This window comes from Hyla sarda, chromosome 5 (genome assembly GCF_029499605.1).
Source record: "Hyla sarda isolate aHylSar1 chromosome 5, aHylSar1.hap1, whole genome shotgun sequence".
Taxonomy (NCBI): Eukaryota; Metazoa; Chordata; class Amphibia; order Anura; family Hylidae; genus Hyla; species Hyla sarda.
The window spans coordinates 354,701,744-354,721,458 of NC_079193.1; the positions used below are offsets into that span (position 1 = coordinate 354,701,744).

The 19,715-nt window shown below is 41.1% G+C and overlaps 1 protein-coding gene across 8 annotated transcripts in view; it reads left to right on the forward strand.

Annotated features, from left to right (window-relative positions):
• Positions 1-19,715, forward strand: part of ENPP2 (ectonucleotide pyrophosphatase/phosphodiesterase 2) — a 130,575-nt gene that overhangs the window by 86,767 nt on the left and 24,093 nt on the right. For 3 of the 8 annotated variants that reach the window (XM_056522673.1, XM_056522672.1, XM_056522671.1), the window contains exons 15-24: positions 733-860; positions 1,988-2,072; positions 2,362-2,449; positions 2,798-2,970; positions 4,323-4,371; positions 5,299-5,343; positions 8,800-8,856; positions 9,081-9,191; positions 15,992-16,128; positions 17,861-17,996. In XM_056522673.1, coding sequence (XP_056378648.1) covers positions 733-860; positions 1,988-2,072; positions 2,362-2,449; positions 2,798-2,970; positions 4,323-4,371; positions 5,299-5,343; positions 8,800-8,856; positions 9,081-9,191; positions 15,992-16,128; positions 17,861-17,996 — 1,009 coding nt within the window. The remainder of the gene's footprint in view (positions 1-732; positions 861-1,987; positions 2,073-2,361; positions 2,450-2,797; positions 2,971-4,322; positions 4,372-5,298; positions 5,344-8,799; positions 8,857-9,080; positions 9,192-15,991; positions 16,129-17,860; positions 17,997-19,715) is intronic. The other 5 variants (XM_056522679.1, XM_056522674.1, XM_056522678.1 and 2 more) reach the window with 3 other exon arrangements.

Sequence of the window (19,715 nt, forward strand, 5' to 3'; positions counted from 1 at the left end):
TTTTGCTATGAGTGCAATAGCAAAAATTAGTTTTAATGAGAATTACCCTTTAAATTGGTTTTATTGTCCTTTCCATTGATACAAAAATTAACTCTCTTGTTGGGAGCCATGTTTTCTAGTCCACAACTCTGTAAGGCCTGTAGGCACTTTCCCTTTAAAGGGGTACTCCGCTGCTCAGTGTTTTGAACAAACTGTTCCGAACGCAGGAGCCGACACCGGGAGCTCGTGACATCATAGCCCTGCCCCCTCATGACATCACGACTGCCCCCTTAATGCAAGTCTATGGGAGGGGGCGTGGCGGCTGTCACGCCCCCTCCCATAGACTTGCATTGAGGGGGCGGGACGTGATGTCATGAGGGGGCGGGGGTATGTCGTCACAAGCTCTCCAAATGCTGAGCAGCACAATACCCCTTTTATCCACAGATTAATTTATATATAATATAATAAATATATATATATATATATATATATATATATATATATATTTATCTTTTTATTTTTTTTCTCTACTTGACTAGGAAAAATATCTGCCATAAATATATTTTTCTTGCATGTGTCTGAGGAATGTTTTATGAAGCCAGAATGTTCAGCGGGGAAACATTGCTTGGTGTTTGTAGCTGTGATTTTGTATATTTGCTATGAATTTAAAAAGCCGCATGACCATCCTCTACAGGACAATTCAGTGGTCAATGTGTTCTTTCCATAAAATGTTTTTGTTCTTTTTATTTTCAGTGTAAAAGCAAAGATCAGCACTTTAAGCCCTACCTGAAACAACATCTGCCAAAGAGGCTGCACTATGCCAATAACAGAAGGATAGAGGACATTCATCTACTGGTGGACCGGACATGGCATGTTGCAAAGTTAGTATTCACTTAAAAAAAAAAAAAAAAAAAAATATATATATATATATATATATATATATATATATATATATATATATACATATATAAGTTTTTATTAAATTCAAATTGGTTTATATAGTCAGGAAATAAATAAATAAAAATAATAATAATAATAATAATAATAATTATAATTATTATTATTATTATTATTATTATTAAAGGAGATATCCAGTGCTGCAAAAAATTTTTCCCTTAACCTAAGGATAGGGGATAAGTTTCAGATCACAGGGGGTCTGACCGCTGGGGCCCCCCGTGATCTCCTGTACGGGGCCCCGGCAGCCCGCGGGAAGGGGGTGTGTTGACCACTGCATGAAGCGGCGGCTGACACGCCCCCTCAATACAACTCTATGGCAGAGCCGAAGCGCTGCCTTTGGCAATCTCCAGCTCTGCCATAGAGATGTATTGAGGGGGCGTGTTGGCTGCCGCTTCATGCAGTGGTCGACACCTGCTTATCTGGCCAGCGTGCCGGGGACCCGTACAGGAGATCGCAGGGGGTCCCAGCAGTCAGACCCCCCGTGATCTGAAACCTATCCCCTATTCTTAGAATAGGGGATACGTTTTCTTTCAGCACTGGACTACTCCTTAAATAAAAAAAAAAGTGTAAGCTGTGAGGCAAAAATCTCCCAGACCTAAAGGAGTTTGCCCATGAATACTAGTTGTTATTTCCTATCCTGAGGATGGGGGATAAATGTCTAATCGCTGGGCGTCTGACTGCTGTGATCTCCAGGTACAAAGTCTCATCTAGAATGGAGAACAAAGTTTCCTCTTAGAACGGAGTGTGGTCGGGTGTGTGCACCACCACTACTCCATTTATTCTCTATGGGAGAACACTGTATCGTCAGCAGATCCCATAAAGAGTGAATGGAGCAGCGGTGATCCATGGGAATACTCCTTTATGGCCTTTCCCTTTCCTGTGGAGTCATTGCAGCACAGAGGTATGTTATCTAATTCTTCTCCGCTCTACTGTGTAGAGGCACTAATGTGACAAATTCATCCTTATCCCCACTATAGGGTTGGTGGGACGGCATAAAGGGACCAAAGTATATGGTCTGGTCCCTGTAAAACTGTGTGTTTTTTCTATATAGGAAACAAATGGATGTATACAAAAAGGCCGGCAAATGCAGCTTCCAAGGAGACCACGGCTATGACAACAAGATCAGCAGCATGCAGGTACAGAAGGGACATATATAGGGACTGCTAAACTCTTCAAATGTATCATCTGATAACCTGGAACGTAAAATTGTAAAATGACCTAACATTTTGCAAGGTCTTGTAATAGTAGAACAGTATATTTGGGTAGTGGATAGGAGGATAGAATTATTGCTTGTCTAATCTGGAATTTTTTTAAATATTTTTGGCAAATAACGGGTGTGATTCATGACTAGTCTTTAAGAGTTTACTATGAAGTTTGAGCAATAGTTGTTTTTTTATTTACATATCTCTTCTTTTCCTTCTCCAGACGGTCTTTGTGGGACACGGTCCTTCATTTAAATACAAAAACAAAGTGCCTCCATTTGAAAACATTGAACTGTACAATGTCATGTGTGGTAAGTGACCGTACTGCGTTTGTGCCTGGTTTCGGGTCCATGTACCAATAGTTTAGTGGAGGAATGAGCAGATTTGAGGAATGTTTTAAGGTGAAGGAGGTGGTAAGGGTTTGGATCGGGGATTTGAAAGGCTATGCCGATATGAATGTGTTTTACGGTAGCTTCACAGTGGTTGGCACTGTTATCCCCGGTCACATGTTTTTATGAGCTGACAAGAGGGGAGAGGTAAGTACCAACAGCTTTGAGCATGTTTCTGTAAAGGTTATTAAATCCTATCTGTAATATTTTTAGCTTATATTGCCTATATTGCCTTGCATACAGTTATAAATTACTTTTTTTTACCCTCAGATCTCCTGGGACTAAAACCTGCCCCAAACAATGGGACTCATGGAAGCTTAAATCACCTCTTACGAGCACCATCTCACAAACCACCACTGCCAGAAGAAGTCTCCAAACCAATCCCAATAGTACTTTCCCCATCCACTGTAAATGAAGAGCTGGGCTGCTCTTGTGATGATAAGGTAGATGACACTAAATGAATACTTTTACTGTAGTACATGGGGCTCTCTGCTTCTTAGCTGAATGGACAGCTGTCTGGAAGTCTATGAGATGCAGCTTCAGCCAATAGATGCAGAGTAGAAAGTAATGTCAGGGAAGGGGGCAGGCAGAATAAGAAAGCCTGTGAGATGCAGCTTCAGGCAAAAGCTGCAGAACAGGAAGTGATGTCAGAGGAAGAGACGGGCAGAACAGGAAGTGATGTCAGAGAAGGAGGCAGGCAGAATAAGAAAGCCTGTGAGATGCAGCTTCAGGCAAAAGCTGCAGAACAGGAAGTGATGTCAGAGGAGGAGACAGGCAGAACAGGATGCCTGTAAGATGCAGCTTTTAGCCAATAGCTGCAGAACAGTAAGTGGTGACAGAGAAGGAAGCAGGTAGAACAGGAAGTCTGTGAGATGCAGCTTCAGCCAATAGCTGAGGAGTAGGAAGTGATGTCAGGGAAAGAGGGAGAAAAGGAAGTCTGTGAGATGCAGCTTCAGCCAATAGCTGAGGAGTAGGAAGTGATGTCAGGGAAAGAGGGAGAAAAGGAAGTCTGTGAGATGCAGCTTCAGCCAATAGCTGCCGCGCTAGAAGTGACTTGAGAATATGAAAGGGGGAAATTCTGTTTAGTCATTTCTCCTGTGCAGAACATGAATCTGTTTTGTTACTTTCTGTAGTGTACAGAACATCCTGAGTTGTCTGCACTGCAATTAATATTAATCACTTTGGTACATACACCACACGTGTACAGATGTAGTGGCTGCCAGACAGAGTGGTGGCATGCTACACTACTGGCATGGTGTACCAGCTCGGTACAGAGGAGCATTGCGATAAAGCACGCTGCCACGCTCTTTTTGGAGTCCGCTATATATTTAAGTTCCAACATCTAGCATAAAGCCAGTTAGGATAAAGAAGCACATTAAAATATGTATAGATTTTTATTTTTAAGAATTTTTTTTTTTTAAATATGTAGCTAGATATGCCTATAGAGCAGTGGTCTCCAAACTGTGGACCATCAGCTGTAGCAAAACATACAACTGCTGCCATGCTGGTAGTTTTTCAACATCTGGAGGCCCACAGTTTTGAGACTACTGTGAAAGAGAGACAGCCAGGTAAAGGTTTAAGGACAATTCACCCTAGGAAAGTATTCAAAGAGGCACTCCCCACTTACAGGAGACATGTTTTCCTTCATTCTACGGTAGAACAATTTTTGCAGAACTAGATGTGTACAGACCTTCGTTATTTAGAACAGTTTGTTGTGTGTTTTTTTTTTTTTTTTTTTTTTGCTAAAAAGGATAACTTTTTAAAAATTGTTCTCTGATTTCTCTTTCATGTAAAGAATAAGGCCGAGGAGTTGAATAAACGGCTATATGTTAAAGGAACTGATGGTAAGAATTAGGTGCCATCACTGTTAAAATGTCCTCCTCCATGTAATCGTTCGTTATTGTATCCAGTCTGATCTCTGCTAAATAGAGCAGCTAATACCATGAATATACTGTTGATGCTCATGATCAGTAATACTTCATAGCAAAGATCAAAATGGGTTCCCCTATTATGGTCACAAAAAGTATAAGGGTCTGGCATTGTTTCCTCCTCTACACATTTTTCCTTGACCTTGACCAATTCTACATGCAAATAATGCAGTCCCTCTGGAAAATGCAGCCACGCACAGGTCTGCAGCATCCATTGGCGAAGAGAATAGAAGCAACCAAACTTGAGGCTCTTCTCTTCATGGATCCTATAGCAGCAACATGGTCTGCCTCTATGGTGTATATGTCCCTACCACGACCAACCAACCAATCATTTTATTTTATTTTATTATTTTATTTTTTATATTGAGAGTTCAACGTTTAATTTTTTTATTTTTTTTTATGCATTAATATATGGCCAGGCAAAAATTTTGAACTTGCCAGCATTGTCTGCCAATGTATTATTTTATGCTATGACTGTGAAGAGTAGAACCATCTGTTCAGATAAAACATGTTGATAAAGTTTATCAACCAAGAAAACCGCAATGGGACATCAACCGCTAGATATTCCGGGGTAAAGAAGGTTGGATACATTTTGTCCTTCTTGAGCTATGTAAAGATTTTGGACTTTTTTTTTTATTTATTTTGCTTTTGTTTTTGTTTCCTTATTGGCCTCTCAGTAGAACTCTTTGAGTTTTTTCCCAACTTTCCATGCTATGGTAATTTTAAGATTACTCAAAAAAAAAAAAAAATTGACTGTGTCCTCTCTGAACAGTACTGACTATTATGAAAGTAGTCATTGATGACTAAGACTACACTAAGATCCTCTTTCCTTTCCCTCCATAGCCAATTTTACCTTGCTGGAAGATATGGATTATGGGTATATTATAGGTATATCTGCCTTCTGTTGACTGATAAAATACTAAGATATAATAAGATTAATGGCTGCTCTTGACTAAACATTTTCGATTTAATTGTGTATGGTGTAACTTGGTGCTAGAACGTATACTCAATTGACGGCATTTATCATTGTAGGTGTAAGTGAAGCATTTATCATTGTAGGTGTAGGTGAAGCATTTATCATTGTAGGTGTAGGTGAAGCATTTATCATTGTAGTTGTATGTGAAGCATTTATCATTGTAGGTGTAGGGGAAGCATTTATCATTGTAGGTGTAGGTGAAGCATTTATCATTGTAGGTGTAGGTGAAGCATTTATCATTGTAGGTGTAGGTGAAGCATTTATCATTGTAGGTGTAGGTGAAGCATTTATCATTGTAGGTGTAGGTGAAGCATTTATCATTGTAGGTGTAGGTGAAGCATTTATCATTGTAGGTGTAGGTGAAGCATTTATCATTGTAGGTGTAGGTGAAGCATTTATCATTGTAGGTGTAGGTGAAGCATTTATCATTGTAGGTGTAGGTGAAGCATTTATCATTGTAGGTGTAAGTGAAGCATTTATCATTGTAGGTGAAGCATTTATCATTGTAGGTGTAGGTGAAGCATTTATCATTGTAGGTGAAGCATTTATCATTGTAGGTGTAGGTGAAGCATTTATCATTGTAGGTGTAACATTTATCATTGTAGGTGTAGGTGAAGCATTTATCATTGTAGGTGTAGGTGAAGCATTTATCATTGTAGGTGTAACTGAAGCATTTTTCTACACTTTTTTTTTTTTTTTTTGTGTGTGCTGGTAATGTGTAGGACAGTGGTCTCCAACCTGCGGACCTCTAGATGTGGCAAAACTACAACTCCCAGCATGCCCGGACAGCCAACGGCTGTCCGGGCATGATGGGAGCTGTAGTTTTGCAACATCTGGAGGTCTGCAGGTTGGAGACCACTGGTGTAGGAGAACCAAATTTATGAAATGGTCACAGATCATTAGATACATTTTGTGCAGGTCACATTTTCTGAAATTTCTCTCTTCGCATACACCAAAAAGCTAAGCGAAGTCTGGGCTGGTGTAGTTTCAGAGACTTTTCAGTGGCTTTGTGCCTTTTTTACGCCTTTTGACAAAAAGGCGCAGTCCATAAAACCCGTCCATATCAGGTGTAATGCCAAAATCAGTGGATTGCAACTAAAATGTGTAAACCAAAAGGCGCAAAAAAAGGCCTTTTGTGCACCTTTTGTAGATACAAAAACAGTCTAAAGACAATGATATATGTCGGGAAATGTAATTCATTTAGGGTTTTGTAACCTTCACCATCCAAACTTCATTGTTACACCAGCGTTTCACTACCCAAAGAATAGAAAAGTATATGTATTATAGAGAAAGCTTAAAGGGGTACTCTGGTGGGAAACTATCTTTATCATTTTTTTTTTTTTTTTTTTTTTTAAATCAACTGGTGCCGGAAAGTTATACAAATTTGTAAATTACTTGTATTTACAAATCTTAATCCTTCCAGTACTTATCAGCTGCTGTATACTACAGAGGAAGTTATTTTCTTCTTTAATTTTTCAGCTGATAAGTACTGGAAGGATTAAGATTTTGAAATAGAAGTAATTTTAACTTTTCTTAACTGTTTAACTTTTTGGCACCAGATGATTTGAAAAAAAAAGTTTTCCACCGGAGTACCCCTTTTAAAGGAGTACTCCGGTGGAAAACTTTTTTTTTTTTTTTTTTTTTTTAAATCAACTGTTGCCAGAAATTACTTCTATTAAAAAATCTTAATCCTTCCAGTACTTATTAGCTGCTGAATACTACAGAAGAAATTATTTTCTTTCTGGAACACAGAGCTCTCTGCTGACATCTCTGTCCATTTTAAGAACTGTCCAGAGTAGGAGAAAATCCCCATAGCAAACATATGCTGCTCTGGACAGTTCCTAAAATGGACAGAGATGTCAACAGAGAGCACTGTGTGTCATGATGTCAGCAGAGAGCTCTGTGTTCCAAAAAGAAAATAATTTCTTCTGTAGTATTCAGCAGCTAATAAGTACTGGAAGGATTAAGATTTTTAAATAGAAGTAATTTACAAATCTGTTTAACTTTTTGGCACCGGGGTACCCCTTTTCAATAGTGGTAACACCCTTGGTTGACACCGAACTGGTCTTGCTTCCAACTTAGTGGATGTGAGTGCAACAGTCCAGTAAATTGTGCAGTCTGGCCTTACTCACCTCACCCAATCTAAGCAAGCAAGGCTGCAGTGTAAAGTACAGCAGAATCACAAATGGCACCAATTTTATAATACTCTCACATTATCAACTGGCTCCAGAAAGTTAAACTGATTTGTAAATGACTTCTATTAAAAAATCTTAATCCTTTTAGTACTTATGAGCTTTTGAAGTTGAGTTGTTCTTTTCTGTCTAAGTGTTCTCTGATGACACGTGTGTCGGGAACCGTCCAGTTTAGAAGAAAATCCCCATAGCAAACCTCTTCTAAACTGGGCGGTTCCCGAGACAGGTGTCATCAGAGAGCACTTAGACAGAAAAGAACAACTCCACTTCAGAAGCTCATAAGTACTGAAAGGATTAAGATTTTTTAATAGAAGTAATTTACAAATCTGTTTAACTTTCTGGAGCCAGTTGATATATATCTATATCTATATCTATATCTATATCTATATCTATATCTATATCTATATCTATATCTATATCTATATCTATATCTATATCTATATCTATATCTATATCTATATCTATATCTATATCTATATCTATATCTATATCTATATCTATATCTATATCTATATCTATATCTATATCTATATATATATGATCTATATATATATATAAAAAACTTTTTTCCTGGATAACCTTTTTAAGTCACATTCTAAAATGGTTATGGTTTGCAGTCACCATGAATAAATACTTTATTTGATTAAACAAACTGGGGATTAATCAGTATTTAGGCTTTTTTTCTGCCTAAATTATTACATTATAATTCAAGTAAAACATCGAAACAACATGTAACATTAATAATCACAACTAATAATATTGTTGTACCAGAAATGTCTCCCACCCGTAATACCAGCTGACCTCATCCACGCGTATCGGGTTCCATTTCTGTTACAATGATCAATCTACTCAATGACTTCGTCTGGTTTACTCTAGAGCAGTGTTTCCCAACCAGGGTGCCTCCAGCTGTTGCAAAAACTACAACTCCCAGCATGCCCGGACAGCCTTTGGCTGTCCGGGCATGCTGGGAGTTGTAGTTTTGCAACAGCTGGAGGCACACTGGTTGGGAAACACTGCTCTAGAGCTCGCAGCCTAAAATTTTTCCAAGCTAGGAGTCCAGATGTCCACTGGGTCATAACATCTCCTCATTGAACACAACTCTTTTTTTTTTTTTTTTTATTCTATATCCGTTCCTTAAATTTTTTCTTTTATTTTTGTATCTATTTGTATTGACAGATGTTGCTGTAGATGAACTTAGCAATGAAATTAAGGAGGTGCCACCAAGGAATACAGGTTTGTTCCTTCATTATTGATGTTGACTTATCTGTCCCTTCGGTACATGGTCTTTGTTCCGTCTCTTTTTGTGTGTTCTTGTGTAACATTTTTTTTTTCCGATTCTACATGGGAAACCCCCTGTCCTACTGTGTCTTACCTGTGCCTGATGGTGGGAGTGACAGACTGCTGCAGTATATGACTTGTCACTTTGTCATTTCTCTTTCTTCAATCTTGACTTGAAGGGGCTGCACTTGAGAGGTTATTTAGCAGCTCAGAAGAAGCAGCCTTAAGTACTTCTTCCTTGGAAAACCAGCAAGAGGTGCCCACAGAAGTGTCATTGACGAGCAGAGCTGGTGAGCCTTTGAAACTAAACCTTTAATGGCTATCCAGCTCTTAAATGCCAGATAAAAACTAACATGCCTTCTGTTCAGTGCTGTAACGTTTGGGTTACGGGATAAAATTGCCCTACTTATTTTTAACCCTAACCTTGGCATTGCGGTTCCTTGCGTCAAACTGTTTATTAATATCCACTTCAGTTAAAATCTACCTGTCATATCACAGAAAAAAAAATAATGCTTCTATACGTATACCTCATCGGGTCATGCAGATGCTTTACATGTTTTATGTGTCTAGCTTCTGTATTTGGCTCACAAATCCCTCTGTTCTGCTGCTCACTCATTCTTACATCCACTGCTTAGGAAGGGGCGTGTCCGAGGCAAGCACCGAGCCTGCCGTTTCTCGCCATGCATATACTTCCTCTGCTGTGCTGTGCTGTGCTGGGGTCTCTTCATCCAATCACTGCAGGCTACTCTGTAACCCCCTCATCTCTGTTTTCAGACAGGATTCTGATAGACAGGACAGGAGTGAGCACTAGTTCAGCCCTCACTTCTGGATTTTGTCCCAGCCTGTGCTTCAGCTGGGACAAAGATTATGCTGCAGCAAGAAAGGAATATGTTCTGGATGGTATGGGGACCCCTAGTGGACTTTTATTTATTTATTTATTTTGGATTTATTTTTTTTTAGCCAGGATTTCTATAAAAAGTAGATGTTTATTTAGTATATTAAAAAAGGTTAAAGGAGAACTCCGGAATAGAAAAATTGTCGCCCATACTGCCGGCAGTAAAAAAAAATAAAGATGTACATACCTTCCTCCGCTCCCCCAGTGCCTCCGGTAACCGGCTCCGGTCTCCGCCGCGATCCACTTCCTGGTTGCCGGTGGTCGGATGAATAATACTGCGCTCAGCCAATCACCGGCCACAGTGAAGTCCCGACTTGGCCGGCGATAGTCTGAGCGGCAGTGTGAAAACGCTTCAGGACACAAAATTCTTCACTACACCGACACCTGCGGCCGGGGCCGAAAACGTCAGCCTATGACTTCTCTGCGGCTGGTGATTTGCTGAGTGCAGTATGACTCTCCAACCACCGGCAACCAGGAAGTGGATTGCGGCAGAGACCGGAGTCGGTTACCGGAGGCCCCGGGGGAGCGGAGGAAGGTATGTACATCTTTATTTTTTTACTGCCGGCTGTATGGGGGACAATTTTCATGTTCTGGAGTTCTCCTTTAATGTTTTGCCAAGTTGTGCAACACACACAGTTTTTCAATCTGGCAGTGCCCATTAAAGAGGTATTCCAGTAAAAACTTTTTCTGTATATATATATATATATATATATATATATATATATATATATATATATAATATATCTCAATTGGCTCCAGAAAATTAAACAGATTTAGTAAATTACTTCTATTAAAAAATCTTAATCCTTTGTTCTCTTCTGTCTAAGTGCTCTCTGATGACACCTGTCTCTGGAACTGTCCAGAGTAGAAGCAGATCCCCATAGCAAACCTCTTCTACTCTGTGCAGATCCCCGTAGCAAACCTCTTCTACTCTGTGCAGTTCCCGAGACAGACAGAGATGTCAGCAGAGAGCACTGTTGCCAGACAGAAAAGAACAACTCCACTTCAGCAGCTGATATTTATTGGAAGGATTAAGATTTTTTTTAATAGGAGTAATTTACAAATCTGTTTAACTTTCTGGAGCAAATTGATATATATATATATATATATATATATATATATATATATATATGTATATAAGTTTCTTGCTGGAATACCCCTTTAAAGTTACTAAGGCAGGCAAGAACCCAACAGGAATATAAAGATGACCCTCCTCCCTTTGTTCACACCCCTGAGCAATATAGGACCGTCCCCTTCTTTCCCTTACTACCTGTAAAATTGCTAATCCCCGGACAATGCCAAAATCTATAGCAGCAATGCCAGCACTTGATTTGGTAGGTTATCAGTACGGCCCCACTGTAGTTGTATACTCTGCCTATATTTCAGCTATGGCCCCATTTCTAAATGTAATACACAACCCTGATTTTGTAAGTCAAGCTGTAGCTATGTTTTGAGTAGGACCAGGGGGTCAAGTCCTGGAAAAAAAATAAAAAGTGTGGAAACTCACCCAAGATTTCCACTCAAGGGCTGGTACGGCTAATGGGAACAGTGTTCCTGCTGTTGAAAAAGTGCAGGAACTCAGTTCCCACGTGTTCCTGCAGGACTTGAGCTCTGAGTAGGATGTATGCGTTTCAGTGCATTCATTACAATACTAAGCGTTGCATCACATGTTACATCTGTTCACGGATGAGGTCATTACATGTGGATGTGATTTGTGATACAATGTCTTCAGTACGGAGTCATTTTGGTTATCTTGGCATTGGACCATTACATAGGAGTGACTGCAAACCATAACATTATAAAATCTCCTTTAAAGGGGTACTCCGGTGAAAAACTTTTTTTTTTTTTTTTTTTTATAAATCAACTGGTGCCAGAAAGTTAAACAGATTTGTAAATGACTTCTATCAAAAAATCTTAATCCTTCCTGTACTTATTAGCTGCTGAATACCACAGTGGAAATTATTTTCCGTTTGAAACACAGAGCTGTCTGCTGACTTTATGAGCACAGTGCTCTCTGCTGACATCTCTGTCCATTTTAGGAACTGTCCAGATTAAAAGGAAATCCCCATAGCAAACACATGCTGTTCTGGACAGTTCCTAAAACGGACAGAGGTGTCAGCAGAGAGCTCTGTGTTTCAAACGGAAAATAATTTCCACTGTAGTATTCAGCAGCTAATAAGTACAGGAAGGATTAAGATTTTTTTTAATAGAAGTAATTTACAAATCTGTTTAACTTTCCGGCATCAGTTGATAAAAAAAAAAATAAAGTTTTTCACCGGAGTACCCCTTTAACCTAACCGCTACTATACTTGTATACTAGTTGGTGTGTGTGTGATTGTTGTGGTTGACTACAATGTCTATTATAATAAGCCTAAACCTTTACTTCTTTCCTTCCCAGGACCATCAGTGAGATGTTTTTATGTTTTTAAAGGGGTACTCCACTGGAAAACTTTTTTTCTTTTTTAAATCAACTGGTGCCAGAAAGTTAAACAGATTTGTAAATTACTTCCAGTACCGATCAGCTGCTGTATGTTCCAGAGGAAGTTCTTTTCTTTTTTTTTTTTATTTCTTTTTCTGTCTGACCACAGTGCTCTCTGCTTCCATTTTAGGAACTGTCCAGAGTAGTAGCAAATCCCCCATAGCAAACCTATCCTGTTCTGGACAGTTGCTGACATGGATAGAGGTGTCAGCAGAGAGCACTTGTGGTCAGGCAGAAAGGAAATTCGAAAAGAAAAGCACTTCCTCTGTAGTATACAGCAGCTGATAAGTACTGGAAGAATTAAGATTTTTAAATAGAAGTAATTTACAAATCTGTTTGTTTAAATTTCTGGCACCAATTGATTTAAAAGAAAATGTTTTCCAGTGGAGTACCCCTTTAAAGAAAATCCACTTACTAATGCTAACATCTATGTCAGTGGTCTGCAAAGTGTGGACCTCCAGCTGTTGCAAAACTACAACTTCCTGCATGCCCAGACAGCCGTTGGCTGTCCGGGCATGCAGGGAGTTGTAGTTTTGCAACAGCTGGAGGTACACACTTTGGAGACCACTGATCTATGTTCTCCACTAATAGTATTTCCAAACTCCTTTCTATTTTTGGCTTCCTTCCACTTTTTAAAAGGACAAATTGTTTTTACATCACGATAACAAACCATCAATATCCTTTATCATCAAGCCTACATATATTCCCTTCACCCTTCATACTCCATTGTGCAATACCAGCCGCAATCTCTGAGCTACATTGACTCATCAAGACAGTGATAGGAGGCCCATAAAGGAAGAAGGGGATCTGACCAAATCCCACCGATCTTAGATGTAGCCCATCTAACCTCTAAAGTTGGCCATACACATACACAAGGTTAAAGGGGTACTCCCATGGAAAACTTTTATTAATCAACTGGTGTCAGAAAGTTAAACAGATTTGTAAGTTACATGACGCGTTTCAGGTCATGTGACTCTTCATCAGATGCATCTGATGAAGGGTCACATGACCTGAAACGCGTCATGTTGCTTATCCAGGAGGTTTTATCGTTTGTACTTTGAAACGCCAATGTCGAAGTTTTATGGGGAATACGAATAAAGGGGAAGTTTATTATACCGCTGGCTTCTGCATGAGCTGGAGGCTTTCATGCCATGCGGAGTATCGGGTGAGCTGACAATCCTTGTTACTATACAAGATTTGTAAGTTACTTCTATAAAAAAAAAAAAAATCTTAATCCTTCCAGTACTTTTTAAGGGCTGTATACTACAGAGGAAATGCTTTTCTTTTTGGATTTCTCTTCTGTCACGACCACCGTGCTCTCTGCTGACCTCTGCTGTCCATTTTAGGAACTGTCCAGAGCAGCATATATTTGCTATGGGGATTTTTTTTTCCTGCTCTGGACAGTTCCTAAAATGGACAGCAGAGGTCAGCAGAGAGCACTGTGGTCGTGACAGAAGAGAAATCCAAAAAGAAAAGCATTTCCTCTGTAATATACAGCCGCTACTAAGTACTGGAACGATTAAGATTTTTTAAGAGAAATAATTTACAAATCTTATAGCAGTAGAAAGATATAGCTACCGGCACTGCTGCAATGACGGGACCAGGTGGACAACAGGTGAGATGAATGAAGCACAAGTTCTATACGGGTGCAATGTCCAGAAATGCACAATTCCAGACTTAAAGGGGTTCTCCGGCGCTTAGACATCTTATCCCGTATCCAAAAGATAGGGGATAAGATGCCTGATCGCGGGGGTCCCGCCGCTGGGGACCCCCGTGATCTTGCACGCCGCACCCCGTTAAAATCAGTCCCCGGAGCGTGTTCACTCTAGGTCTGATTACTGTCTTTCACGCCACCTCCCATAGGCTTGCATTGAGGGGGCGAAGAGTGACATCACACGGGGCGGGGCCGTGACGTCACAATGCTCCGGCCCTGTGATCGACAGTAATCAGACCCGGAGCGAACACGCTCCGGGGACTGATTTTAATGGGGTGCGGCGTGCAAGATCACGGGGGTCCCCAGCGGCGGGACCCCCGCGACCAGAGATAAGATGTCTAAGCGCCGGAATACCACTTTAAAAAAAATAAAAAATAAAAGTAGACGGTACTCACCAGGAATGTTGCTTAAACTTCTTTATTTCTTTTGGATGATCAAATTGGATCAAATTGAATCAGGGGTGCGGTGTCAAGCAGGTATCATGGCAGAGACGCTGGAGACCCAGCGTGGAGGTAACAGCTGTGTCGTACTTCCGTACTTCTTCAGACCAGTGATCTGAAGAAGTACGACACAGCTGTTACCTCCACGCTGGGTCTCCAGCGTCTCTGCCATGATACCTGCTTGACACCGCACCCCTGATTCAATTTGATCCAATTTGATCGTCCAAGAGAAATAAAGAAGTATTCCTGGTGAGTGCCGTCTACCTTTTCTTTAAGTCTGGATAATTTACAAATCTGTTTCTTTCTGGCACCAGTTGATTTATAAAAAAAAAATATTTTTTCACGGGATCTTTTTAAATGATGAACCTACCATTGAATGAACAATCATCACACCTAAGTCCATATCGGCCATTATAGTTCATACTTGGCCCTATGTGATGGATGAGTAGGGACAAAGAATGCATAATCTTTCTGGCATTGTTTCGGGAACATTCTTTCTCTATAGGAAACATTTTGCTCGACCATTGGCTGTAAATTTCCAACATGGCCAAATCCATTACAGACTGTAGAGTCCACCATCGGTCGGTGATTGTTTTGTTAGAAACCGTTCGTTTCCATCAATGTTAAAGGGGTACTCCGCTGAAAAACAGTTTCCGTGAGCACTGTATAGCCATCAATGGTGACGGCACAGTGCTGCACGGTGCTACCTCCGAAATGCTAAATGGTAGTTTGGCGCTAGGACCGCACGGCACTGCTTCGTCATATAGAATCTCCACTTGTGGATTGCTGCACCCTTAAAGGGGTACTCCGCTGCTCAGCATTTGGCCCAAACTGTTCCAAACACTGGAGCTGGCGCCGGGAGCTGGTGATGTCATAGCCCTGCCCCCTCATAATGTCACGTCCCCTCAATGCAAGTCTATGGGAGGGGGCGTGACAGCCGTCACGCCCCCTCCCGTAGATTTGCATTGGGGGGGGGGGGGCGGTGCATGACGTCAAGAGGGGGCGGGGCTATGACGTCACGAGTTCCCGACTCCAGCGTTCGGAACAGTTTGTTCCAAACGCTGAGCAGCGGAGTACCCCTTTAAGATGTGTGCCTGGAGTGGAGCCCAATTTTTACCGGCCTCATTCTTTAGTGCCGTTGTGAGACTCCATCTTAAATATTGAATACACTGCGCACACTTGTTGTATCCTTGCAGTCAGTGTCTTCTTACCCAGCAATATCTTACATAAAAAAAAAAAAACATTTGAGACTCCTCAAGGGTTTGTCTGTGATTAGAGAAAAGAGATCTGTATTTTTAAACTGGAAACAGCGCCACTGTTGTCAATTGGACTTCGTCTGGAATTGCACATCAATGAATGCAATACAAGACACAGACCTGGACAACCCTACGGGTGACCACATCCGGGTGTAGCTGGGTCTCTGTGTATATCCTATATGAAGCTTGTGTTTCCATTCCCACCCTTTGTATGTTTATATTCCCTTTGTTGCAGTTTGTGTGTGCTCTGTTGTATGTTTGCTTCCATTTGTTGCTCCATATTCTGCATATATTCTCTGCTTTCAGACAAAAACCTCTTGTACGGGCGGCCGGCAGTGCTGTTTAAAACCAAGTACAGCGTCCTCTACCACAGCGACTTTGTAAGTGGCTACAGTGAGTCATTGCAGATGCCACTCTGGACGTCGTACACCTTGTCAAAACAGGTCAGTGTCTTATTTTATCACACATACTCTTCAGCCTACTGCAGGGTTTCCCAACTAGTGTACCACCAGCTGTTGCGAAACTGCACCTGCAAGTTGGTTTTGCAACAGCTGGAGGCACACTGTTTGGGAAACTGTGGCCTAGTTGTTCAAACGTTCATGTTTAAGGGTCCCTTCACATGGGGAGACAACTTTTTGATACTAGGGCTGATTGTCTATGTATAAGTGAACTGCAGTCTTGTATTTGATAAATAATAATTCTTTATTTATATAGCTTAGGCTGCATTCACACCTTGTTTTCACTGTACGGGTGCCGGATTCGGCTGGGGGAGGGGAAGACGGGCGCTCCCATACCTCAGCCGGACCTGCGCTGAAATCCATTTACTTTAATGAGCCGACCAGAGTCAAACGGTGACTCCGGTCGGCTCATTTTTGACCTGTATTCGGTTTTGTGACCAGATCTAAAACTGTAGTATACTACGGTTTTACGTCCGGTCAGAAACCGCATACGGGTCAAAAATGAGCCGACCAGAGTCACCGTTTGACTCCGGTCGGCTCATTAAAGTAAATGGATTTCAGTGCAGGTCCGGCTGGGGTACGGGAAAGCCTGGTTTTCCCCTCCCTCAGCTGGATCCGGCACCCGTACAGTGAAAACGAGGTGTGAATGCAGCCTTACACAGATTCCGCAGTGCTGTACACTTAAAGGGGTACTCCCGTGGAAAACGTTTTATTTATTTATTTATTTTTTAAACCAACTGATGCCAGAAAGTTAAACAGATTTGTAAATTACTTCTATAAAAAAAACATAATCCTTCCAGTACTTTTTAGGGGCTGTATACTACAGAGGAAATGCTTTTCTTTTTGGATTTCTCTTGTGTCACCACCACGCTGCTCTCTGCTGACCTCTGCTGTCCATTTTAGGAACTGTCCAGAGCAGGAGAAAATCCCCATAGCAAACATATGCTGCTCTGGACAGTTCCTAAAATGGACAACAGAGGTCAGCAGAGAGCAGCGTGGTCGTGACAGAAGAGAAATCCAAAAAGAAAAGCATTTCCTCTGTAGTATACAGCCCCTAAAAAGTACTGGAAGGATTCCTTTTTTTTATTTTTTTATAGAAGTAATTTACAAATCTGTTTTAACTTTCTGGCACCAGTTGATTTAAAAAAAAAAAAAAAAAAAAAGTTTTCCACGGGAATATCCCTTTAAATCAGTCTCTGTCCCCATTGGGGCTCACAATCTTAATTCACCTATCAGTATGTTTTTGGAGTGTGGGAGGAAACTGGAGTAGCCGGAGGAAACCCACACAAGCACTGGGAGAACATACAAACTCAGGGGCGTAGCTATAGAGGTAGGGCTCTAGTGCATAAGGGGGCCCACAGCACATCTGCCCCATAAGAGAACAAGTATTTTAATTGGCATATGGGGCCCTGTTGCAGATTTTGCATTGGGGCCCAGAAGCTACAAGCTACGCCTCTGTACAAACTCCCTGCAGACGTTGTCCTTGGTGGGATTTAAGCCCAGGCCCCCAGCTCTACTAAGGGAAAAGTGCTTCCCCCCCCAATGGACCTATAGTTCACACACAGGGGCATAGCAATAGGGGGTGCAGACTAGAAGGTCGTCCGAACGACGAAGAAAGACACCAGTTTCATAAATGGCACATGGGGCCCCAGTTATACATTTTACACCCCTCTGTACACAACACTTATTACATTTGTGAATTTTCCTCCGAACACAGGCTGAAGTATCTGGCATCCCGGAATATTTATCAAACTGTGTAAGACTCGACCCACGCATTTCTCCAGGCAACAGTCAGAGCTGTTCAGCTTACAAGGCAGATAAACAGATGTCCTATGGATTCCTCTTCCCACCTCGTGAGTTTTTATCTCTGCATCTTGAGATATTCGTGTGTATTTTTGCATTAACCTTGGATATGGGGAGATGATTTTCTGCTGCTGTCATCTGCGGCTCTGAAGAGACTGAACAGCTCAGGGCGTAGCCTTCACATCTTATCCGGTGTTCTGTGTGCATGGCTGTGGACCAGTGAAGGGAGACTCCTACTGGAATTAACCAGAAGTGCAGCTCTAGTTCTAGGATTGTTTTTATTTTCTAGCCACTCTTGTCCATGAATTGCCTCTGGTTCTGCAGACAAACCTAATTCAAATGATTAAAGGGGTATTCCAGGAAAAATATGTATTTTTTAAATTTTTATTTTTTTAATATTAACTGGCTCCAGAAAGTTAAACAGATTTGTAAATGACTTCTATTAAAAAAATCTTAATCGTGTCAGTACTTATCAGCTGCTGAAGTTGAGTTGTTCTTTTCTGTGCTTTTTGATGACACCTGTCTCGGGAACTGTCCAGAGTAGAAGCAAATCCCCATAGTAAACCGGTTCTATTCTGTGCAGTTCCCGAGACAAGCAGAGGTGTCAGCAGAGAGCGCTGTTGCCAGACAGAAAAGAACAACTTAACTTCAGCTGCTGATAATTATTGGAAGGATTAAGAATTTTTATCAGCTGCTTAAGTTAAGTTGTTCTTTTCTGCCTGGCAACAGTGCTCTCTGCTGACACCTCTGCTTGTCTCGGGAACTGCACAGAGTTGAAGAGGTTTACTATGGGGATTTGCTTCTACTCTGGACAGTTCCTGAGAAAGGTGTCATCAGAAAGCACAGAAAAGAACAACTCAACTTCAGCAGCTCATAAGTACTGAAAGGATTAAGATTTTTTTAATAGAAGTAATTTACAAATCTGTTTAACTTTCTGGAGCCAGTTGATATCTATGTATGTATGTATATATATGTGTGTGTGTGTGTGTGTATATATATATATATATATAATATGAAAAGTTTTTTTTCCTGGGTAACCTCTTTAAGACTGAATTGCAATACTAGACACAGCCTGAAGACCAGTGTTTCCCAACCAGGGTGCCTCCAGCTGTTGCAAAACTACAACTACCAGCATGCCAGGACAGCCTTTGGCTGTCCTGGCATGCTGGAAGTTGTAGTTTTGCAACAGCTGGAGGCACCCTGGTTGGGAATAATTGCTGTAGACAAGTGTGGCACTGTTTCTGGGTAAGAGACTTCTATTCCCACTAGAGATGAGCGAACTTACATTAAAGTCGATTCGTCACGAACTTCTCGGCTCGGCAGTTGATGACTTATCCTGCATAAATGAGTTCAGCTTTCAGGTGCTCCGGTGGGCTGGAGACTCTTTCCTAGGAATGTATCCACCTTTTCCAGCCCACCGGAGCACCTGAAAGCTGAACTAATTTATGCAGGATAAGTCATCAACTGCCGAGCCGAGAAGTTCATGACGAATCGAATTTACTGTAAGTTCGCTCATCTCTAATTCCCACCCGTCCTAAAAGTATTTAGAAGGCGCATTTCATAATATGCATAAACTTTTTAAATGGGTTCTCTTCGTTCTTTTGCAAAAATTAATTTCCTGCTATGGCTGGGAAAAAACATTAAAAAAAATTCTTACCTAGCCCTGGTCCCCTGCAGCCTACGTTCTGCTATCTTTTTCCTGCTTCTAAGATGAGTGCACGGAGCAGGACCTTCCAGATCAGCCAATCACTGGCCGCAGCGGTGCCCCC